Raw genomic sequence first — 23,237 nt, 5'->3', positions numbered from 1 at the left:
TATGGGGAGCATCGATCCCGGGAGCGCGTTCCTGCAGACACCCAGAGACGTCGCGACGTACAACACCAAACAGCTTCACAAATAAAGGGGTGTACCATTCGAGATGCCGTCGCGTAATCAATGAAATCCTCCGTCTCTGTCAACTCAGCGCTTCTGGCCGTCGCTGCCGCAGTCGCAGTCGGCATCGTACTAGGCCACCCCTTAATCCGCTGGGTGGTCGGGACGGTCATCAGCATTGTCACTACGTCCATTGCAGCCATCGCGATCTTTGGTTATGTATGCCGAGAGCATTATGAACGGAGGCGACCGGAACCGCTCAGGAATACCAGGCCGTTTGTGTTTACGCGGCCGGATATTTGGGAAGCGAGGTTGGCTGAGAAGAGGGCTGCGGAGGGGGATAGGAGACCGCCGTACCATGTGTACCCTCAATCGCCGGCCGTTTCAAGTTCGGTTGAGACGTTCTTAGATCTTGTCATTCGAGATTTTGTAGAGTCATGGGCTAATCGAATAGCACCCAACCCCCTCTTCCCTACCGCCGCGAAAAATGCCATGCGGTTCGTCGTCACCCTTCTCATCAGACAGATCACAACTGTCGATTTGGTCGGCTTCGTGGTCCGCAAGCTGTTCCCAATCCTTACGGATCATCTCCGTGACTTCACAATTGCTGAAAACGCCGTACGTGGTCAAAGTCGAGGGAAAGCGTTGACGGAGTCTGATGAGCTTGATAAAGCCATCGCGAGGAAGTACCGTCCTGGACGGTTACATGAAGCTGCATTAGGGACGATCGCGAGTGGACGGAGAGTCGGGCAACAAGACTGGCTACGAAGTAAGGTAGAGAAGTTACTTCCCATCCTTCTGCCGCCGAATGAGCGGAAGAGTAAGGTTGTGCATATCCTCGTCAGGGAAATCTTGGCGTGTTCGGTGTTGACACCGATCGTGGATATGCTTGCTGATCCGGATTACTGGAACCAGACGATTGAGCGTGTCGTTGGGCAATCATTACGGGATCGGAAGAGCATCAAGAAACTTCGGAAAGCGTTGGATAAACACGAAGACCGTGAGCAACATCCGCCGACGTCGAGGCCAAAAGCGGCGAACGATAAGCCGCGGGTGAAGGTAGATAAGCACGATTTGGCTATGTTGCTCAAGTCACCGGAATTTATGATGGGGTTTGTGGAGTTTATGGAGAAGAGGGGGAAGAGTCACCTTCTCGATTTCTACCTCACCGTCGACATCTTGATCGAGAAACACCCGTTAGAGAATGATGGAATATTCACCGTGGGCGAAATGGAATACTCTGATTCTGATTTAGAGGACATAAGGCAAGTCGAAGCTTTGATGCGGCCTCTGGGGAGTATTATTCCTAAGGAGATGAAGAAGGTTGTTGGACAGTCTTTGGCGGCGCCCACACCTGGGGTGTATGCACTCGCCCGAGCTGAGATTCTGAAGTTACAACAGCAAGTTGTGGAGATGATGGAGGAGAATGATTTCCCTGCCTTCCAGCGTACAGACGCTTTCGCAAAATCTGCGGCACATGGGACACCCACGATCGAGAGTGGGAATGGAGGTGGGGGTGTGATGCCGGCATTACCGCGCTCTGGAAGCACTTTTGGAGAGAATGAGATTGTTGCGGCTGTGGAGGAGGCACTACTTGACCTTATTGACGATAATCAGTCGTTGATCAGGAGGGATCGGCATCCCTTGCCTGGGGTGAGTTCTCCGCGTGCGTCTTCGAGGTTTGACTTTTCTGCCAAGTCGTCAGGGGAGTATGATCGTCTTGCGGCGTCGACAATATCCGATACAGCCAGTCTCGAATCTGATGGAACGAATAACACGGAAACCACGGTAACCCACGACCGCGACCAATCCTCGACAGTCCGAATCCTCTCCTGCACAGTCCACGCTGAAAACGGCGAATCTGTTGCCAAGTACCTCATCCAAAACCACGACTTGGCACTCCAAGTCACCACCGAAGTCTCCCGACGGTACAGCGAGTTTGTGTTGTTACATAATCGACTCAGGTTGCAGTTTCCGACGGTGAAGAAGTTGAGTTTGCCAGGGAAGAGGTTGCAGGTTGTGTTGAAGTTGCAGAAGAGCTTCTTGGAGAGTCGGAGGAGGGCTTTGGAGCGGTATCTGCAGGTGAGTGCCCTTAATATTCCTTCTATCAAAGTTATGCTGACGATATTTCAGGCACTCGTTCGCATACCAGAAGTCGTAAACAGCCAGGATCTCGCCGACTTCCTCAGTGGTGCCACCAGCCCAGTTGACTCAGAGCGAGACGTACTAGATGAAATCCCCGACGTACATATCTTGGAAGAGCATCTAACCCCCTTCACCGAACCCATTTGCAACCTTTTCCTAGAAACCTTCCAACTGCGCAAAGGCAGTAACTGGATCCGTGAACGTGCATTCGCTATCATCCTATCAGAATTCCTTGGTGGTGCCATTGAACGGTTGGCCTCTCACATTTTGAGTTACTTCAATTATAGGCTGATTCGATGCTAACAGAAAAGTCCGTGATTCAGCCGGTGACGCGGCGAATGAGACGGCGATATTGTCGGTGCTGGAGACTGTGAGGGACAGTATGTGGCCGGGTGGGCAGTTGAAAAAGTCAGAGAAGGACTCCGAGCGATCTGCGGAGGATAAGAGGGAGTCACGGCTCATGGCGAGTGTATTCGTCGCTGTGGCCTTGCCCGAGTTGATGGGTGGCATTGTGGGTTCGAAGAACGCCGTGCATGGTGCCCGTCGGTTGTTTTCTTCATTTCAGGTTAAGGTTTCCCACTCGCTCGTCGTGCCTCACACTAATGTTTCCTATCAGAACTACCATGTCAATGTTCATTTAGTGGGCGTAATCATCGACAATGTGCTTGAGCTGCTATTTCCAGAATCTCTATCGCGTGAGAATGGCACTGACGCATAGCTAACTACGAACTTACACGGTTAATTGTTCAATTCATCGTGACAAATACGTTCTGTCGGTCTACGGTGAGGTCCGTTCGTAGAATATCGGGCTTGGTAATGGATACAGTGCAGGAGGATCCTAACGTTCACAGCGTCAAGCACGCGGTGTTATTTTGGAAGCCGTCACACGGCCATATTTGAATACGGAACTCACAAAGATCTGAAAAAACATAAATGAATGAAAGACAGAAATGATGTAAGCGCCATGTGTTCGACGCTCCCTAACAGGAGCGCTCGATTAATCCAATTGCGAAAGTAAAAGAAAAATATCTACGTTTCACGCCTAGACGTGATGTGGTCCCGGAGTAGAGATATCACTGTTACTCCTTGATCTCGAGTGCGGACGGGGGCTGGGCGGCACAGACCACGGCATAGGATTTTGAGGATCCGTGTCCGGGTGCTGCTCAACTCCCTCGAGTGTAGCGACATCAACGTTCGCGTAACCCTTCGTAGGCTCTCCCCGCTCACCCGCTGGAGTCCATCCTGCACCGATGGAAGACGCGATAAGACTGGGAACCAAGGCCGCCGCAGTGAAAGCAGAGTTTGACCTTGACCTGGTCGCACGCTGACGACCAGAAAAGCCACCGGTGGGGTATGGTCCAGGGTGGTCCATAGCACCAGCAGCATCCGGGGTGGTGTGCTGTTCCATTTGCTGTTGCTCATCAGGTAAGTCCGCCTCGTGCTTACCGAAGAAGGAGCGAAGACTCCTCTTCTCACCAATACCACCAAGACGCTTCTTACCGCGCAACCTCTTCATGACGGAAAGCTCGTCTCTGACGGAGTCGATGGCCGGGTTCCATTCAACTTCACTGCCGTTGTCAGACGTGAAAGCGTTCTTGTTCTTTCCCATACCCAAAGCCCTTTCCATGCGAGCAATAAGTCCAAGAGGAAGAACCTTGCGCAAGAGATCGTTCGGGATGAGACGGACGAGCGCACCAATAGGGATGGAGATAAGACCAAGAATGATACAAAGACCCCACTGTCCGGGAGTGATACGCTCAACGGAGAAAGCGGCACCTCCGACGTAGACAATCAGAACCTGACCTCCAATCATGATGGCCGCAATGGCAGCGAACCACCAGTTCTTGAAGATACCAATAAAGATATTCAACTTCCTGTCCAAACGACGGTTGTTAAACATGTTGAAGATCTGCATCCAGACGAACGTGTTGAAGACAATGGTGTCCATCTGACGGTCCTGGTGGCGGTTGCCTGTCTGATGACCGAGAATCTCGTTACCACGGAAGTGCAAGACGTACGTGACAGCAAGCTGGTAGATCGCCTGTCCAATGATCATCTTCCACATATCAAAGGAAATGAGGGAAGCGGACTTCGGGTCAGGGTGGCGATCGAGCATCTCATCTGCTGGAGGATCAGTAGCCAGAGCCAAGGCAGCGAAGGTATCCATAATCAAGTTAACCCAAAGAAGCTGAACGGCGGTCAAGACAGAGTCACCCTCAGAACTGGCAACAGCGGAGACGAAAGTAAGCAAGACAGCGGTAATGTTGACAGTTAACTGGAACTGCAAAAACTTCTTGACAGCATCGTTGACACAACGACCCCAGAGAATCGCACGGACAATAGAAGCGAAGTTGTCGTCCATTAGAATGATGGCAGAAGCCTCCTTGGCGACTTCAGTACCAGCAATTCCCATGGAGAAACCAACATCGGCCATCTTCAAAGCAGGGCCATCGTTCGTACCGTCACCAGTGACAGCAACAGTCTCGCCAAGCTCCTTAAGACGCTTGACGAGCAACTGTTTATCCTCCGGACTGGAACGCGCAAGAACCTGCAACCTGGGGATAACCTGATCCATTACATGCTGAGGCAAGGCACGGAACTTAGGACCTTCCATAACGAGACCGCCGGCAGTGTAAATACCACACTCGGTAGCAATAGCGCGAGCAGTAGCGACGTTGTCACCAGTAACCATGCGAACGAAAACACCGGCCTTCTGACAGTCGATGACGGCCTGAGCAACACCAGGACGCAGAGGATCCATGATACCAACGACACAGATGAACGTCATGTCCTTGAACACGTCAGCAAACTCGGCCTGAGACGGGTCATCCTGGGCAGTCCTGGCGTCTTTAGGAGGCCACTGCTCGAAGTCCCGGTACACCAAACCAATGGTACGGAGAGAGCGGTTAGCGTAGTGCATGATGGTCTCCTGCAAAGTCTCCTCGATCTCCTGATTAAGCTCACTAGTGGTAAGGGAACCATTGTCGGTAAGAGGGTCCTGGATGATCTTCGTGCATTGACGCAACAAGATCTCAGAAGCACCCTTAACATACATTCTGTAGCCGCCCTTGGGCAACTTCACGACAGCACCCATGCACTTACGCTCACTGCCGAAAGGGATCAACTGAGCGATTTGAGCATTTGCACGCTCCTCTCCGACGTCGCCCATACCGAGGAAAGACCTAGCCAATCCAAGGAGAGCCGTCTCGGTCTTGGAACCGACAAAGCCCTTCTCACCATGCTCGTCCACACCCTCAAAAGCTGTAGAATTGATAACGATAGACTCGCGCAGAAGATTCTTGACAGAGTCCGGAGACTGCTCGGAGAAGGTGTGCATGCTCAATACATCGTCGTCGAGACCCTTGAGAGTTTGAGACCTCTCCTTCTGCTCCTCAGCGAGCTCCTCAGCAGTACCAGTCTGCTCCTCAAGGACATCCTGCCTCTTCTGGCCGAAACGGCAAGTATATCCAACAGTACCGGCGACAACGGTCATGCGATTTTGAGTAAGCGTGCCAGTCTTGTCGGAACAAATAGTAGTCGCGTTACCCATAGTCTCACAAGCACGTAAAAGACGGACCAAGTTGTTGTCCTTCAACATCCTAGTAGTAGCGAATGCCAACGCAAGCGTAACGGCAAGCGGAAGACCTTCGGGAACGGCGACAACAACAATAGTAACGGCAACAATGAGGATCTGCAAGAAGTTCTGACCCTTCTGGTCAGCAGTCTCGGTACTTCCGCGAAGGTTGACACAGAAACGGATGAAGAGGACGGTGAAGAGCAACAACGCAGCGGATCCACCAAGCTTAGCGATACCCTCAGCGACACGATTCAACTTCACCTGCAATGGGGTGTCCTCAGCCTCCTGACGCAAAGCCATCATAGTCTTTCCGTGGAAGGAGTTAGGACCGACAGCAGTAACGACGTACGTACCAACACCCTCCAAGACCTTGGAACCGGAAAGGATGAAGGGGTCGTGCTTGTTCGAGAAAGCCTCGCCAGGGTTTGTCTGGGCGATAGCATCATCCGCGCCCTGCTTCTTAATGGCGTCAGATTCACCAGTTGCCGCAGATTCATCACATTTCAAATTGTGTCCAGAAATGAAAACACCATCTACAGGAATCATATCTCCAGGCTCCAGGTGGACAACGTCACCGACCATGAGATCATAGACGGAAATCATAACGGTCTTTCCGGAGCGAATAACCTTGATCTGACGATCTTCCTTCTTCGCATTGAGCTTCTTGAACTGGAGTTCCTTTTGGTAATCGTTCAAGGCACCGACGACAGTAACGATGAGAATAGCGACAACGATGGCAACACCTTCAACCCACTCGACCTTGGCTTGAGGTTGTCCATCAATGTACTCCGTCGGAGTACCGACAGTCTGGTAGATACCTAGAGCAAGTGAGATAACAGCAGCAATAGACAACATAATGAGAATCTTGTCCTGCAACGCCATCCACATCAACGCGAAGATGCTCTTAACCTTCTTTTCGGGGAGACGGTTGATACCGAAAGCTCTCTTACGGTCCAAGTACCCGCCCTCAAACTCAGCATGGGGAACGGTTGGTGCACGCTTAGGAGCATCATCGGCAGACTTTTGCGGGTTTCCAGCAGCAACGACAGCTGGCGAATTGCCGATATCTCCTGGGACATCAGACGACGCACCGAGCTTCATGCACTCCTCCAAGCCCACACGACCTCCGACATTAACTTCATCGACGCTCAAACCACCCTGAAGATCCGTCTGCAAACCCCTCCTCAACCCTTCAAGCCCCCCCATGGCACGCAACACATCCAGGTTCTTCGGATCAATGAGCTTGCCGAGCTGCTTTGCATTGAAGGCGAAAGGTGAATCTTCCGTAGGCGTTTCTGGGTCGACCAACAACTGCCGTGACTCTTCCAGGGTGAAAGATTTGTGATACTGTTCTTGTGCCTGAACGGGGCTATTGTGGGCGGTTTGTTCGGAAACGCTGCTGCCGCCGAACGTACTGCCTTCCCACTGCGTGATAGAAGAAGATCTTGATCTGGGAGGCGTATTCTTTCCGGGGACCGCGAGAAAGCCTCCATCTCCGGGGGCGAGAGTGGGGGTTGCTGGTGGAGACAGGTGGGTTGGGTCCTGAATGGTGGGAACGGCGTTGATAAAAGGGCCATCGATGGGCGGAGCAAGAAGAGGAATTTGTGACGAAGCACCAGCCGAACTCAGTTCCGACATCTCCATTGCAGGGGCGAGGTTCTGTGAAAGCCATTAGTCTCCTGGCCACAAAAACAATCAGGAGAAGGCGAACGAACCGTCGTATCAATGGTAATGGTAGGAGCGCGTTGTCTGGTCTGGCGAACAGGCTCAGAACCATCGACAGGTTCAATGCGATCAGCCATGGCGAATATATGCTGTTAAACTCACAAGCTGTAGCTGTAAGAATGCAGCGAGATATCAAGGTGCGTCGACGGAGCACAGAGATGAACGTGTCCGAACAAGCTTGTTGATGACTGAAGCGAATACAGATCCGTTGTCCAGTTTACTGACTCTAGATCGATACGAAAGCGTTGAGAAGTTGAAAAAGGGTTTGTCCTTGTTGCTACGGACCGGTTTATAGAGGTTATGACTGCGCCCCGGTTTTGGCGCTACTCGAGTGTAATTGCAGGCAGGCGCGCGATCGGCCGACACCTGCGAAATCCTCAAATTAGAGTCCGTTATGAGTGCTATGAGACGCCTTTCTCTTGCTGTAAGAAAACTGCCTTTCCAGCCCATCAATCTCGAGCTTTTCAGACCCTCTCCTACCCCCAATGACACGAGAACGGCTTACATCTGGGCCGGAAGACTTCGCCCTCGTCTTACGGTAATTTTGACGGTCGCTTACGCAGGGCAGGCTAAGCGATCGCGAACTGCGCCGCGGCTTTTCAGTTTAGTTTCGCCACGCACGAGTTGCCCTTGAATCATGGCCTTTTTTACCCAAGGTTTTTTGCAGAGAGGGAATTCCCCGGATGACGTGCTGCGCCTACGTCCTCTGTGCCGGAGCTGTAGGCCGACATTTTGATTACGGAGGAATGTACAATGGTACGCGTCCAGGACGTCGACGTAAGCTTTCGGTCCGAATCTTCGCCTACGACATCTTCCATGCCTCTAGGGACCAGACATCACCGAACCGGCGCTCACCCTGGCCTGCTGGGACGGAACACTCGCGCGCGCGTTAACGTTTGCCGGCAGCGCACCCGCCACGACTGCGCCCGGGATCGACACAGCGCGTAGCACTGGCGCAACATACATACAAGGGCAGTATACGTGTACGAGCCAAAGAACCGCCTGAAGGACCTGGATTATCGCCTTGTGGACGGGTATGCCTGTCTGATACAGCCTCTGAACCAGTATCGCCTTCACCTACCGTGATTCAACGTAGCATATATCTCGCATAGCCCGGTCAATAGTCGTTGAACCGGATTAAGGCCGCGCCGAGGTTGTGTCATGGGTATGCGGCGCATTCATCTCGTTGATCTCATCGTATTGATATTGTTCTCACAGTGAACAGTCCGCCTGCTACGCCCAGTCGGCGGAACGGTTCGATCCGTTCCATATCATCCGCCGCAAGTACGGTACGGCCAGATTACTTCCCTGAGCAGAGGCTACACCCACCAGCAGCTCCAGTTCAGAATGTACGACTTGCGCCAGGAGTCAAGCATATCAAGCATCCAGGCTTGCCTGAGCGACAAGTCTCCATGTCGGCGCTGGTGCACACGAGGGACAAATCGGAAACACAAACTGGTTTACACCAGCGGCAGCACTCGCTTCCGCTAGATGGCTCGTCAGTCAGAAGTTCTGTAGCAATGGCGCCGCAATACCCGTTACCGCCATCAGAAACCCGAGATAACGATACCGTGGTTACGCCGACGACCCCTACCCTGACAAGCCCTTCGACGCTCTCGACGCCCAATTCCTCGCCTCAACGAAACGCTGCTGCGAATCATAGACATCTGCACCATAGACAGCATAGTCAAACAGATGTCAAAACTCCTGCGGAGTATGCACTGCACATCCTGTTTACTCAGTTCGTTCGACTGTCGGAACGCAAGCTTCATCAGATCCTGTCTTATCCTGCAGATACCGAACCCGATATCACGGCATTGGTGGGTGTGGGGGCAGATCCTGCATTTGATAAGGTGTTGGCAGGGTTGGGGTATGTGGCGAGACATAGACCGAAGCCCGTGATCGATTCTGTAATGTTTTGGCGGAAAAGCAAGAACGAAGCAGCCTCGGCATCAGTGCAAACTATCGGCCCTTCGGCCCAGCAAGGGCCAGATGCGCAGAGGCAGCGGGCTGGCACGATGACAGGCAACCAGACCGCCTCATCTCTATTACCATCGCAGAATGTAACACTGGCGAACCGGCGGAGTCTGGTATCCATCTACATCTTATGCCGAGTGTTGATCGAGGTTATCAAGCAAACGACGGCGGAAAAATTGGGTGCGGATCTTGGTGATAAGCTCGAGGAGATCGTGTTTACGCAGCTGAAGACGACAGATCCGGAGATGATTGCTACAAGTCCGATTCAACTGGCGAATTGGACCCTGTTTGCTGAGCTTTTGGGGTGCATGTCAGAGATACGTTTCGGAAGTGTGAGCGATAGGTTCATCGCGGACTTGGAGAAGTATGCGAAGACGGTGGTAATGAAAGAAGAGGTGGCAAAGGTGGAGACCGTCATTCATGGTATGCGTTTTTTCAAGATCAAGATTTACCCGATGGAGGACCTGGAAGAATCTGCGGCGTATCTTGCAAGTTTAGCAAAGTTCTTTGCGAATTCCGACGGATCAAGGATCAAGCATGCCTATGCTGACCTCCTTACACGGCTGCTGTTGCCAATTGCAGGCTCCGCGACGGCAGAAGTCAACTACCCGGCTTGGGCTGAAGCAGTCGAAATGATCTACCCGAAAGCGCTTAAACTGACGAAGAAGACCAAGGATTGGAGTGCTGGGTTTCCGCTTGCATGTGCGGTGCTTTGTGTAAGTCCACGGGAGTTCTTTCAAGAGCATTGGTTTGGACTTATCGAGGCCAATCTGAAGTTCCTGAAAGACAAAACATTCAGGACAATCATGTTGGAATGTATCGTGCGGTTGACATGGGTTTATGTCTTTCGATGCCCTGAAACCCTCAACAGTACCGTCAAGAAGCTAGAGTTCATATCGAAAACTTTGTTCCCTGCTGGCCGGAGGAACATGATCCCTTCAGATACTTCTGTGGAGCCATTCGTGCAAATCATTCGGTTCATGGCAGCCAAGCACCAAGATATGGCTCTGCGGAATATAATCTTTCCTTTGATCAATGGCGATCAACTTGCCGCGCCCAACGCACAACTTACATTTGAAGCTATCGGGCCCGAAAGAACAGCTGTGGCTATCAGAGCATATATGCTCATTCTGAACGATTTGCAGAATTTTGGAGCAACTCCGCCGTTTCCCGAATCATTCAATGTTCAAAGCGAGGCGGCAAAATCTGAGGCTATCAAAGCGACGTTGTTGAGCACACCAGCCCTGCGGACGTTTCATGATCTCTTTTGCAATGTGCAGTACAGGAGCGCCGTGTTCTGCGACTCGTACTTTGGAAACGCGGCAGCTGTTGAAGAGCGCGCTCTGCCGCGAACCCCGATTGCTGCTTCATTTCACAATGCCTTTGTGGACACTTCAGCCGCTGCCATCAGCCAGACAAGGGACAAGCAAGCTTATTTCGACCTTCTACGGACCTTGTTCGATGCACTTCCTAGATGTCTGTCATCGAGTGGCAACTATGCCAAAACGATTGAGATCCTGTGTAGGGGCACTTTCCATGTCGATGCGGCCGTCGCATCGGCCGCTAGGAGAGCTCTAGTTCGTGTTGCTCAGGCTACCAACGCACAGCTAATCGCAACTAGTTATGCCCGATTCCTTTTCAAATATGACGAAGCCCGGTCGGCGAACGCGAAGGCTCTGGAGGGCGAATGCACTGAGTCTTCCCTGAAGTTGTACGTGAGGCTTCTCGGTGTTTGGCTGGAGGCATTGCGCGCAGTGAATGTTGCGAAGGATGTTAATGCGAACTCTCCGGCTGCCGTCGATGGTGCGATGCCGTCTACTCCTTCTACAGACGATACTGCACGAAGCGATGGCATGGGCATGACCAATGTTTGGACGTTGATTGAAGAGACTGAATCGCATGGCCTGTTCTTCTTGTGTAGCCAATCACGGATGGTCCGTCGGTATGCAATCCAGATTTTGCGGTTGATCTTGGAATTCGATGAGGCATTGGGTGCTACCAATGATGCGTCGTCACCTATTACGCAACATTCTCCAGCAACACCTCAAACTCCCAGTCTAGGTTCATTCAACCGGGTGATTGACCTATTGGACCGTGGATCCTCCTTTATACTGCAATTCAACCGGGAAACGCTATCCGTTGCAGAACAAAGCCGTCTACATAAGTTCCAGCACGGGAAAGCAAGAGACGGCATTTTGGTGAAACTTGCCGAGGGGGATAACGGTATTGATACTGCACTGTGGCTGCGAGCGTTCCCACGATTGATTCAGGAGTGCTTTCAGAGGCTGCCGATGGCCACCGTACTGTGTCGGAACAGTGTATGCACTCGCTTGCGGTCAATGCAGGACATGATTGTCAGAAATTCGCAGCTGGCTCGTAATCCAACAGCTGGGCCGTTTGATCTCTTGCCTAAGCACACAAGGGAGATCACGTCTCCTGAGGGGCAAGTTGAGCAGTGGAAGTTGTACTTGGTTGTAGCTTGCGCGACATTGACTCTTACGGATGAACAAGTGCAATCCAAGAAGCCATCTGTTATGGGGCATTGGCGACAAAAGTCATCTAACTCTTCTCCGCCTACCTACGACAAAATCATCTCAGCGCGGGCATTGTTTGAGTTGATTGCTCCTTTGCTGAAGGCAGAGAACGTCGCAATCCGTGATGCTGTGGTAACGGGCTTCGGCTGCATCAATGTGAATCTTTACCCCGTGTTGACCGAGGTCTTATCATCACAAGTTCAGAAGACTATGCATCCCCAAGAAGACGCGCGTAAGGGCTATAGCTCAAAGACACATATGGCTACCCGTCGTGATAAAACGCGCGATAGAGTGCGAACTGAAGTAACTCATATCTTTCAGCTCACGTCACATTTTTTGCAAGATGCGAACGTGCTTAAAGATATCACCATTCTGCGGGCGCTATTTGATTTCAGCAGAGACATGAAGGCTTTCCTCGAAGAGCCTGAAATCCAAGTTGATTGGGAGTACCAACGGTTGCGAAGATACTTCTGCAACCTCATGGAGAGCCTTTACGAGGGTATACTGAAGACCCCTGACCCTTCTGAGTGGTTCCCATTCGACGGCAGACTATCATGTTTTCGACTGGTAGAAGAATGGTGCGGCCTGGGCCAGTATGGTGCTCTAGCGCGACAACGAGATGAAAGGATGCGAGCCACCATCGTGGAGCAAAACCGGGCTGTCCGAGACCGAGGTGCTCTAATGACTTCAGTAGAGATCGAAAAGGGAAATGTCGAGTATGCAGCTCTGAACTGCATGGCGACCCTTTGTGCCGGCCCTATCCTTCCTGAGGCTGGATCCGACAGAATGGTCATCTCGTTTGACGTCAGCGCTCTATATCGCTGGATTGATGCAGTATTCGCAAGCAGCAGCGAGCGCATCTATAAGATTGGTTGCCGCGCCCTTTCAAACCTCCTTGAGCACAACAGGATGTACCCGATTCTTCTCCGTCACTCCATACAACAGTGTTATTCAGGTGACCCAAGTTTGAAGTCAACCCAGAATTACTTCAATGTTATTTCGGAAGTGTTATGCAAGGATACCGACTACCCTTGTGAAGGGCAGCAACTCATAGCACTATGTCTATTGAAAATTGGAGATCGAGACATTCATGTGAGGCGGAACGCGATGAAGCTCATGAAGTACGCCGAGGAACGCTTTTACGGCAAGTCATGCGTCAAGGAATACGAGACCAGCATCTTAAGTCAGACGCCGGCGGTGTTCAAAAGGGCTCAGTACTTACTTTCAACTCGTCTGGCAGCTGATCACGCAGAAGCTAGTATCTTTGTTTTCTCGGAGTTCACGTTGGCCTTCAAGCTTGTTGTGGAAAGAACTCGACGAGATCTTGTTGAAGTTCTGCTACCATGGCTCCAGAATCTACATCTTCCAGTAGACGAAGGCAGCGGAGATCTCAGCCCGTCCGCTTGTGTGGTTGTTGTGAACCTTCTGGAGATTACCGTCAAGTACGGCGCATATATGCAGAACGAGATCGAAGCTTTATGGACGGCTTTGGCGTCTGGACCTCATCCAGGCAACGTCATGGCCATTCTGGACTTCCTCATGAAACGCTGTTTTGAAGCTCGTGACCCAACCCTGGTGCTGTACGCCAAGCAGGTTGTCCTTTACCTGGGAAGAACCACAGCTGGGGCTAACATGGTGGATACACTTATCGGCTATTTTCAGCCACGAAGCATGATCCCTCAAGCTCGGGAACCATCGCTTTTCCCTCCGACGGATATCGTGTATCCTTACGTCGCGTCCATCTCGGATATCTTCCCTGTACCATCAAAACCTGTGGTTTTCTCGCAGGGTCAGCTAGCGCTCATATTCATCATTGACTTGATGAGCGAACCTTTTGAAACGGTAGGATCGCACATACCGACATTACTGCATTTGGTTTTCGTTCAACTTGATCACTACACAAGCATTGTTCACGAGCAAGCAAAACTATTGCTCATTCAGTTGATTGACACATTCGTATTGGCAAAGCAGTCCGACTTTTCCGAGTCGGTTGTTACGGAGTTCATTGAGGACCTTCGGGAACGTGATGTGAAGTCCCTTTGGACATATGATGAAATGAACCACCACCGCAGGTCGGCTCGGACACCCAAGCAGATGGAACACCTGGTCAGGGACGTTTTGGCTATGTTTTCGCCGGTCTTCCCAGATCTACGTCAGCTCTGGGGTAAGACGGCTCTGTCATGGGCTACATCTTGCCCCGTGCGCCATCTGGCGTGTAGGTCGTTTCAAGTCTTCCGATGTTTGATGTCCCCTATGGATCAAGGCATGCTTGCTGACATGCTCGCTCGACTGTCAAACACGATTGCGGATAACTCAACCGACATTCAAGGTTTCGCCATGGAAATTCTGACCACAATTGCTGCTATCACCGCAGAGATGGACATCGCGGGGCTTACTGCATTGCCGCAATTGTTCTGGGTCACAGTTGCTTGTCTTAACTCCATTCACGAACAGGAATTCTTGGAGGCACTGAGCATTCTTGATAACATTATGGTTAAGCTGGATCTAGGGCTGGATGCTAATGTCCATTTCCTCATTGCCTGTTTCCCCCCCAAGTGGGAGGGCAAGTTTGAAGGTTTACAGCCCCTGATTCTCAAGGGATTGAAGTCGTCCACAAGTTACAACCAGACTATAAAGCTCCTTGACAAATTGTGTCAATTGCCGAGCAACGAGATCGTCGGAGTTGGTGAGAGTCGGTTGTTGTTTGCGCTGCTAGCCAATATCCCTCGTTTCGTCAATGCCATTGAGCAAACTGCAATCACGGAAGATATATCGTCGGCTGCTTCCCGTCTTCGGGAGTTAGCCGATGAAGCGAAACTCCGCAGCTTAAGCAGGATCTTGGTTTCTTTTGCGAACTCTCGATTCAAGAGCAAGGAAGATTTCGTTCGACAGCTTGTCTCGTCGCTGAAGGAAGCATTCTTCCCTGCCTGGGAAGGACAATCTTTGATTTTCTTGCTAGGTCTTCTTCACAACCGTTCGCGTTGGGTTAAGACGAAGACTTTGGAAGTCTTGAAGAAGTTGTTGTCTTTCATTGATATGCGAAAGCCCGAATTTGCTGGTATTGGTGCTGATCTTATATCGCCCTTGTTGCGCCTGGTCCAAACGGAGTATGCTCAACAAGCTTTGGAGGTACTAGACGAGGCTGCTGCAATCTCGGGAGGTCCCTTGGACAAGCATGTTCTTCGCATGAGTCTCGGCAACCGCACGATTCGAAAGGAATACGAGAAGACGGCTACCTTGTTTGGTATTCCAGACGACAACGGATGGGCGGTACCTATGCCTGCGATCACGTCCTCGGCTGCTCGGAACAACGTTCACGCAGTATTCTACACATGCTCTATCTCATCGAATAATGTCGGTGAACTGGCGTCTGATATCAAATTCCATGCCGAGGACTATGCGTATGTCGGAGCGGACGAACGGACGGAAACGATGATGTCTGATGACCGTGGCGATGGCACTCTAGGTGACATGGTTTCTGCTCTTCACAGTCTTGACGTGTTCTTCACAGAAGATGTATCCAGCGAAGCTCAGCAAACACCCACAACTACGGATACAGAGTTCAATACGGAACCAGCTCCCCAGAACGTGTATGATACTAGGGTCGCGGCTATCTTGTCGCGAAGTCTTCAGAGAACGCCATCTGTATCAAGTTTCCGTACAGCTTTTGTTGCAGGGGGTCCTTCTACGGCGAATACGAGGGACCGGGGTTACGGAGGCCCGTCCTTTACTGGGCCCTCCTCGTTCTCCCTGCTCAGGCCTAGTATGGCACCAAGAAACATATCTTCGCAGTCCCTAGGTGTTTTGAGTTCGTCCAGTGGCGAAGATTTTGACGATGACGATGATGATCGTTCAGGCGGGTCGGGGTTCAACAAATCGTTCAGGTTGGAGTATTAAGAGCAGGACATGGCGGCGTTTGGAAGCGTACCTATCTCTATCCCATTTCGCCAAGCTGGTGTCGTAGGCGGATGTTTTGAGTTTATTTATTGCTAAGTTATGGTTTTGCATTGACGGCGGAGGATCTGGCGTTTTTCCTTGGTTTGGGAATAGGACAAGACTTTGCAACGCTAGGATAGCTAGCGCTCTTACATGATGACAGAAAAATCGTTGAAATGTCTATAGTGTATCGCCCACGAACTCCTTCCAACCAGATATATCGGTAATGCCCCGTAATAGAAACTCCTCTTCATCCAAGCTTATTGCGGAATCTTCGGCCCTGGATTGGCAAAAGCTCGTCATGGGGTGTAATACTGCAAAGCCACTGTCCTTAACACACTTGTTCACCTCTGCAGACAGAGCTTCTCTCGAGTAATTGGATGGAAGCTGCGCATTCAAGCATTCGTGAACCGACCTGAAGGCGTGAGGGGTGATGACGGTGGAGTTCATATCCATAATCCTTCGAATGACAGCGCTTGACTGGGACGAGCCCGAAGATTGAGGGCCGTCCCGACTCAAGCTGAATGCACCAATGATGCGGCCTGCACTTGCATTTATTTTGGAGTTCTCCGAGTAAAGGCTGGAGAGAATGGCGAGTTTGACATAATGAAACCACAAAGGCGTCAATTCGGTTTCAGCGGAGAGGAACACTCCAAAGATTTTATCACTCAATGGATACCAGGATTCGAAAGGTTGCAAGACCGTATAAGGTTGAATATGATTTTGTACGTTTAAGCGATCTGGTGGCCAAGACGAAAGACGCTCGGCGAGCTGTTTGCCTTCTTGGGCCTCGGTGAAATGAGTGTGCACGGTTAGGCGAGGTGGCTCCTGAATGTAGTCGGCTTCTACCAAGGAATCGACCAAACGAAGCAAGCTGCCAAGATGTGAAGCTCCGTGAATAATGATTTCAAATTTTGGCATATGCCAGGCTTCAGAATGTTAGCAAATGCATAACCAATGGATAGTATGAAGACATACCTTGAATTGCGTAAGGATCCAAGGTAGAGATCCAATTCAAGCTCTCACTGCCCTCTCTGGCAAGCGGGATTCTGAACCTCTCGTTGACGATCCCCAATGCCTCCTTCATGTACTCTGGCTCGTCATCCAGCTCAACATGGAATATGCTGGCTGGTCTGATAACTTCGATAGTCCTGGCTACTGAATGGATTGCTTCAGACGTAACTCGAGGATCCGCAGGATCATAAGATGATCTTCCGGCTCGAGCATCATGAATGGTTACTGGGCAATCACCTTCTGCCATCCCAGAGGCCGCTCTGATAAACTGTATAGGTAACTGACTTAGCCCAAGAGCAATGATATGGACCGAGTAATCCGATTGCTGCGCCATCTGACAGGCTAAGTTCATCATCACGACGGGCATCTGTTCCAGTTCGCTCACGGCAAAAAGCACCCGTGGGACATTTGGCTTCAACTTGACACCGACGAGGCTCGTTTGAAGTGACGGTGACTCTCGCAGTCGTATGGACTTATTCTCATCGGAGAACGCCGGTATAGTCGACGTTAAGAAGTGGTATATTACCAGAATGATCCCACCTAGAACGAAATAGCGAGCGAGCCGACGGATTGGCGCCAAGGTTAGGGCTGCGAAAGGAACGGCGCGATTGTGCGACAAGGGCAACGACGAGGAGGCCATTGGGGTGCTGTCGTAAATTCTTCTTCGTCCTATCCGTGTCTTTCCATGCTTTGTCGGGTTTACACTTTGATTGAGACTTGCAACTTCAACTGCTCTCGCCTGATGAAGTATGGGAGGTTCCCGATCTTGCATGGTGCCTGATGGGGTACGCGGGCAAGGTTGAAGCTTGGTTAAGAACCGAATGGATTTCACATAACGCCAACGTTGCGTATTCTTCATCTGTAACTCGGCTTTTCATTCATAGCGTACATTATCTGCTAATAGCTATCCTCGTTCATGCAAACCACATTTGTCTCCTCATGCCGACTCATCCATATACGCCGGGTTCTTCCTCAAGATCACAACACCTTCCATCACAGACGTAACACTGATATACTCCTCCGTAGCCAACTCTGCTCGCTCTCCATAGCCGACAATTACTGGTGTAGTATGGGTCTGGAAACCGGTGATGGTCTTCGGTCGTCCGGCCTGACCAACCACATCGACGGCCTGACCAACACGCACGGTAACAGGTAGAGGCTGCAGGTTCTCGTCAACAGTAACAAGCATGCGAGGGTTCATGGCAGGGGTGATAAGGTACAGCAGCCAAGAAGAGTTCTTCAAAACGAAATCCCTTGCGTCCAAGAGAGACACGGAAACGCTGAGCAATCCAGCGATCGCCACCTTGTTAAGCACTTGACGGTCGTTGTGGTATGGATTCACGGTCAATGTTCCCTTACCCATGTGCAACAAGCCCTGTGCAATCCTGACCATGAACAATGCATTTGGCTCACGGTGGTAGTATGATGCCAACTGACGCAAAAGCTGTGCCAAACGAGCGTTGTTGGTTCCAGCTCCGACAATACCCATGGCGAAGATAGCATTCATGGCAACATCGAGGTCGTTGTCGTGAGAATATCTCGAAAGAGTCTCGAAGACAGTCATCTCGGGGTTAGAGGCATTGAGCAGACCGAGCGCGAGGGGAACAGCCTTGCGGACTGCTGGCTCTCCGTAGTGCATCAAGTGACCAAACTGTCTCAAGACCATCTCTTTTCCGACATCCTCACCCATGGCAATCAACGACAATCCCAGAACGGCGAAGCTCTGGAACATGTTCTCAACGGCCTCTTCACCATCAGCCTTTCCATCCTCCTTATCCGCATCCTCCTTCTTGTCCTCGAGGCGCTCACTGCACAAATGGAGCATCTCCTGAACCTTGAGGACGTTTCCGGTACCCGCATAAGAGCAGATCTCAACCAAAACGCCAGCGTGCTTGGCAAGGGGAGCCTCGATAACCTTAAGGGTCTCCAACGTAGCATCACTGGCATCCTGCTTGCCAAGATACAGCAAAGCAAGACCAAGGGCCATGAAGCGGGCCCACTTATCCTTGAGCTGAGACTCATCCCTCTCCATCAACGTCTGAACAATAGTAGAGGTAACATCACCATTACACGATCCGACACAGATCAGACCCAAAGCCAAAGCAGCCACACTCGAGATCTCCATGGTCAATGAAGAATCACCGGCGATCGGCAATAATAGGTCCACAACATCCGTTCTGTTGCTTCCAGCGTATGCCAAACCCAAACCGATGATAGCGCTTGTTCTGAGTACAACGCTCTTGTTCTCCACGTAATCGGCCAACAAAGCAAGGGCAGGATCAGACTCGTTGTGGACACCGGAGTTGACGATACCGACACCGAGCAAAGAACCGGCCTTGATGTACTCCTCAGACGAGTACATGTACTTGTCGATTTGGGTCAAACCCATTTCGACGTCCCAGAGAAGGAGAGATCCGAGGGATGCAGCAGCAGAGAGCATACCGGACTCCTTGTTCTTGTAGATCCACGAAGCGGACTCCTCCTCGGTAAGCATGAGCTTGTCCTGACCGAAACCAGCATTCACCCAGGCGTTGACGAAGGTAGAAGCAAGGTTCTGCTGTGCTGAGTCGACCTGTCCGGATCCAAATGTGGACCTGGTGTTCTCGAGGTGGCTCTTGTAAATATCTTCCGGAATCTTTGGCTCCAGGACGTTCACCTCGCGACCAAGGGACATAAAGTACTCAGACAACTTGGTGTTGCGAAGGCACTCCGAGACATCCTCATCCTCACTCTCCAACCAAATCTGCTGACGAGCGAGCATGAAAGCCAATTGCTGCTTCAATGCCTTGTCATCACCTGCTGCTGCCAAATCTTCTTGAATCAAATCATGGTCGTCCAAGCGGATAGCCAGGGTCATGGCTTGCGGAAGCTGGTTCTGTTTCCTGTAGATCTCGTGCGCAGTCTTCAAGAAGTTCACATCGTCTGGCGGAGCCAGGAGGTTCACACAAGACACCATGTACAAGCACACACGAGCCGCGGTCTCCGCATCAACAAATTGCGGCAACTTCTCAATCGCCTCAAGCTCCAACAAAAGGTCGACTGCATCGGCCTCAGCGTTGTGGGACAAGAAGAATGGTACAAGTTGCATGGCGAGGTCCATAATGTCGTCGGTGCTGTCTGGAATGTCCTTCAATGTCCGTTCCGAGTACTCCTCCCCGATCTCCATAGCAAGGTGACGAACGTATTCGTGACCCCAGACGGCAGGGTCCTCATTTGGTCCAAGAAGACGGTACTTCAGAGAATCCCTGCGTCCGTCTTCGGCATATGTCATCCCCAACACTGAAAGCACGTCCGCAAACGCGTCCTTATTCTCGCCTGCCGGCCATGTGTCGAAGAGCTTTGTCAGGTTGGGGTAATGAGAACGGAGAAACTTTAGAGGTTTGGGAACGGCGGTCATAGAGGATGTCGAGGTACGAATAAGCGTCTTGAGTGATTCCAGTGCCGGCTTGTAGAGGTCGGTATTTGATTCCTGCATTCATGGGTCAGTTGTCGCCTTCGCTTGAACAAGGACGTTCAATCGCACCTTCAAGCGCTCCACAAGCATCTCAAGTTCTGACTTTAGTTGCTGGTCTTCTTCTGACTGTAGAGAGTCGTTAATATCCATCACATATCCATTCAATTGCGCAATTGCTTACCAACTCCTCGGCCTTCTTCTTGCCATCCTTGCCATTGGTCTTCGCGCCACTGGGCTTAGCATCAACCTCTTCCTTCTTCTCCTGCTGCTTGTCTTTGTCTTCTTTCTCTTGCGGGTTCACCATTGTATGGGTTGTTGTGGGTATAATGGCTGTTTCTTTCTTCTCACTGCTCTCTCGAGATCGAGCGCTGACGTCGGCCCAACATGCAGCTACGAAAGGCATTACGCGTCACCCGTATGAACCTCCATAACGAAAATTCGGATGAGTGTGGATAAGGACATAGAATTTGATGAAGCTATTCTGGACGACTACTGCGTAAGTTCTCCCTGGGCGACGTTGGAGGGGAATGGACTGAATGCTCGAAATGACAGCTTGGTGTCGTGAAGGAAGCTCTGCGAAGAATCCATGAGAAAGAGATAGAAAACTGTTTGAGCCTTTTGGACCGTTATATACCAGGTTAGGACCCTCATCGTTCGGCTTTGATGGGGATGCTTACGCGGATCACCAGATAATCCCACGATATCCCGTGAAGATCTGAAGAGGCTGTTCCTCGAGAACCCTCCAGGTAATGGACACCATTATATTATTCAGCAGCATGACGCTCCGAGAGCTGGTTTACATTGGGACCTTCGTCTGCAGACATCCCTTGGAAAGACAATGTCATTCGCTTTCCCAAAGGGATTACAAGGAACGAAGGGAGGTGCACCGAGATTGGCCGTTGAGACGATGCTTCATCCGTATTACGTAGGCTTCAACCCTACTAACCTTACGACCATCACTGATGACCCGCTCAGTATAGCTTGATGGAGTTTGGCAACCCAGGCCATGGGAATCATATCATGTGGGACTGTGGTACCTATGAGATACTACCAAGCAATCCTCATGAAAAGGACGACGATACTTCTGGCGAAGAAGAGAGCCAGGAAAGTCAGAGCAATGCTTCGCAGGAAGAGCTTCTTGAGCAGACCTATCATACAGTGTGCTTCATGACCTAACCCCAAAGAAGTCCTGGTTGCTGATTTGTCTTAGGGTATGATACTAGTACTTCTCCGTGGAGCAAGGCTCAAACATTATGTTCTACGACTCTCCTTGGAAAACTCGCATCGCCCATTAGGAGCAGAGTTTTCGTGGGAACGTTTGTCCAACCTTCGACGTCCTCTTGACGCAGGATCGCAACGACATTGGCTGGCATACCGAGGTCGGGGTACTGAGGACCTCTTCACGAATGAAGGAAGAGAGGATCGTGGAAATGTGAGTGTCATCACGGGCCGAACAGGCTCGGCTGTAATGAAGGACGACGGCTTTGAGGAATGGACACCGAGACGAGGCTGGATGCCAGCAATGTGAGGTCTAGTGGCGATTCGATAAAACAAGGCGTTTCAAGTTATACCCAATATACCTCATTGTTAAGCTCCTTCACGTTCTAAGCGTTCTGTGTACATGACGTCGCCATCGATAACCAGCGGGCTCATATCGACGTACTCGGCGTCGCGTACGAAGGAAGCATCTCTGGATCCAACCTCAGCTCCTCGAAGAGATGCCCCTACCAAGACCAGAAGACCTGCTAGAAAATGATCTTTCACCTGAAGAGAAGCCCGACACGGACGAGGACGAAGAGGACGACTACATGAACATGACCTTCGAAGAGCCAACGACAAAGCCAGCGACGGAGACGTATTCCCAGAGACGAACACGTATCCAACGAGAGCAATTCGAGAAATCACAAACAAAATCGCAGAAGGTTATCGAACAGGAGAAACGAGAGGAGGCTCTGAGGCAGTCGTTACTAGAGAAGGAGGAGCACAAGGAGAGCAAAGCGATGAAGATGATGAAGATGATGGGATACAACGCTGGCGAGGGCTTGGGGAAGACTGGGGTAGGCACTACAAAGAGAGTGGAGCCAATATCAATTGAAATGAAAGAAAGTCGAACTGGTATCGGGCATGGAACAGCCGTCAAGCGCAAGCTTCAGGAGGTAGCGGAGGATGCAAGGAAGAAGCAGGTGGTAGAGGAAGTGGACTACCAAGATAGGGTACGGGAGGAACGTGAACTACGACAGACCGAGGGTCGTAGCCGGGCTGCACAGCGAATGTGCGAAGCCCTTGCTTCTGACGAGGAAATGAATCAACGTAGGGTCAACGTTGTATGGAGAGGCTTGGTGAGAGAACGAGTAAGAAAGGAAAGAGAACGTCTCATGCGTGAGCAGATGATGGAAAGACGACCATTCCACAATGTTGAAGACGAAAATCAAGACGAAGAAGGAGGTTCTAAAGTAGAGGGCGCCGTGGAGGTAGGCTCCGCCGCAGACAAGGAGATCAGCAATGTGGAGCAGGAGGGTGAGGAAGAAGAGGATGCCGAGCTGGAAGAGTTCGAAGCTCTTCCTCCGCCAGAGCAATTGGATCAAGTGCTTGGCTTCCTACGGGCTTCCCACGCATACTGTTTCTGGTGCGGGCACAAATACGAAAACTCTGAAGAATTGGCAGAGAAGTGTCCTGGAGAAAAGGAAGACGACCATTAGTCTTGCAATAATAATGAATTATTCACGTCTACATGTCCATCATTCCGGCTCAGAAGTCCAGCTGCCAGGTTGTACGGTAACGTGCTCATGCGGGGGACAAGATCGTGTGGGGAAAGGAA

The 23,237-nt window shown here is 51.1% G+C and overlaps 7 protein-coding genes across 7 annotated transcripts; 4 read left to right on the top strand and 3 right to left on the bottom strand.

Moving 5' to 3' along the window:
* Nucleotides 1-120: 120 nt before the first annotated feature.
* SAICODRAFT_86645 (PX-domain-containing protein) lies at nucleotides 121-2,676 on the top strand (the record flags this gene model as incomplete). Its single annotated transcript, XM_019171447.1, has 3 exons — nucleotides 121-2,139; nucleotides 2,191-2,453; nucleotides 2,509-2,676. Coding segments are annotated over 3 exons (2,448 nt in total), but the record flags the coding sequence as incomplete, so codon positions are not given.
* A 568-nt stretch (nucleotides 2,677-3,244) lies between these two features.
* SAICODRAFT_4287 (calcium-translocating P-type ATPase) lies at nucleotides 3,245-7,581 on the bottom strand (the record flags this gene model as incomplete). Its single annotated transcript, XM_019168714.1, has 2 exons — nucleotides 3,245-7,438; nucleotides 7,495-7,581. The coding sequence occupies 2 exons, from the start codon at nucleotides 7,579-7,581 to the stop codon at nucleotides 3,245-3,247; spliced, it is 4,281 nt and encodes a 1,426-aa protein (XP_019027198.1).
* A 950-nt stretch (nucleotides 7,582-8,531) lies between these two features.
* On the top strand, nucleotides 8,532-16,397 carry SAICODRAFT_101134 (uncharacterized protein). Its single transcript, XM_019165176.1, has 2 exons — nucleotides 8,532-8,669; nucleotides 8,723-16,397. The coding sequence occupies exons 1-2, from the start codon at nucleotides 8,666-8,668 to the stop codon at nucleotides 15,910-15,912; spliced, it is 7,194 nt and encodes a 2,397-aa protein (XP_019027197.1). The 5' UTR covers nucleotides 8,532-8,665; the 3' UTR covers nucleotides 15,913-16,397.
* SAICODRAFT_32537 (uncharacterized protein) lies at nucleotides 16,132-17,605 on the bottom strand (the record flags this gene model as incomplete). Its single annotated transcript, XM_019168213.1, has 2 exons — nucleotides 16,132-16,880; nucleotides 16,930-17,605. The coding sequence occupies 2 exons, from the start codon at nucleotides 17,603-17,605 to the stop codon at nucleotides 16,132-16,134; spliced, it is 1,425 nt and encodes a 474-aa protein (XP_019027196.1).
* Nucleotides 17,606-17,902: 297 nt separating this feature from the next.
* On the bottom strand, nucleotides 17,903-20,758 carry SAICODRAFT_16124 (26S proteasome regulatory subunit rpn1; the record flags this gene model as incomplete). The annotated part of the gene is made up of 3 exons (XM_019165612.1): nucleotides 20,601-20,758; nucleotides 20,489-20,545; nucleotides 17,903-20,434 (listed from the first exon to the last, which is right to left on the bottom strand). Exons 1-3 carry the CDS (start codon nucleotides 20,721-20,723, stop codon nucleotides 17,903-17,905), a joined length of 2,712 nt encoding a protein of 903 aa, XP_019027195.1. The 5' UTR covers nucleotides 20,724-20,758.
* Nucleotides 20,759-20,786: 28 nt separating this feature from the next.
* On the top strand, nucleotides 20,787-21,493 carry SAICODRAFT_100896 (uncharacterized protein). The gene is made up of 3 exons (XM_019165173.1): nucleotides 20,787-20,915; nucleotides 20,972-21,056; nucleotides 21,109-21,493. The coding sequence occupies exons 1-3, from the start codon at nucleotides 20,862-20,864 to the stop codon at nucleotides 21,402-21,404; spliced, it is 435 nt and encodes a 144-aa protein (XP_019027194.1). The 5' UTR covers nucleotides 20,787-20,861; the 3' UTR covers nucleotides 21,405-21,493.
* A 644-nt stretch (nucleotides 21,494-22,137) lies between these two features.
* Nucleotides 22,138-23,118, top strand: SAICODRAFT_22501 (uncharacterized protein; the record flags this gene model as incomplete). The annotated part of the gene is made up of 1 exon (XM_019166590.1): nucleotides 22,138-23,118. The coding sequence occupies one exon, from the start codon at nucleotides 22,138-22,140 to the stop codon at nucleotides 23,116-23,118; it is 981 nt and encodes a 326-aa protein (XP_019027193.1).
* Nucleotides 23,119-23,237: the final 119 nt, after the last annotated feature.

This window comes from Saitoella complicata (assembly GCF_001661265.1).
Source record: "Saitoella complicata NRRL Y-17804 unplaced genomic scaffold SAICOscaffold_1, whole genome shotgun sequence".
In the NCBI taxonomy this organism is placed as follows: domain Eukaryota; kingdom Fungi; phylum Ascomycota; class Saitoellomycetes; order Saitoellales; family Saitoellaceae; genus Saitoella; species Saitoella complicata.
Note: the sequence above shows the minus strand (reverse complement) of the source record. Positions and strands in the feature narration are given on the sequence as shown.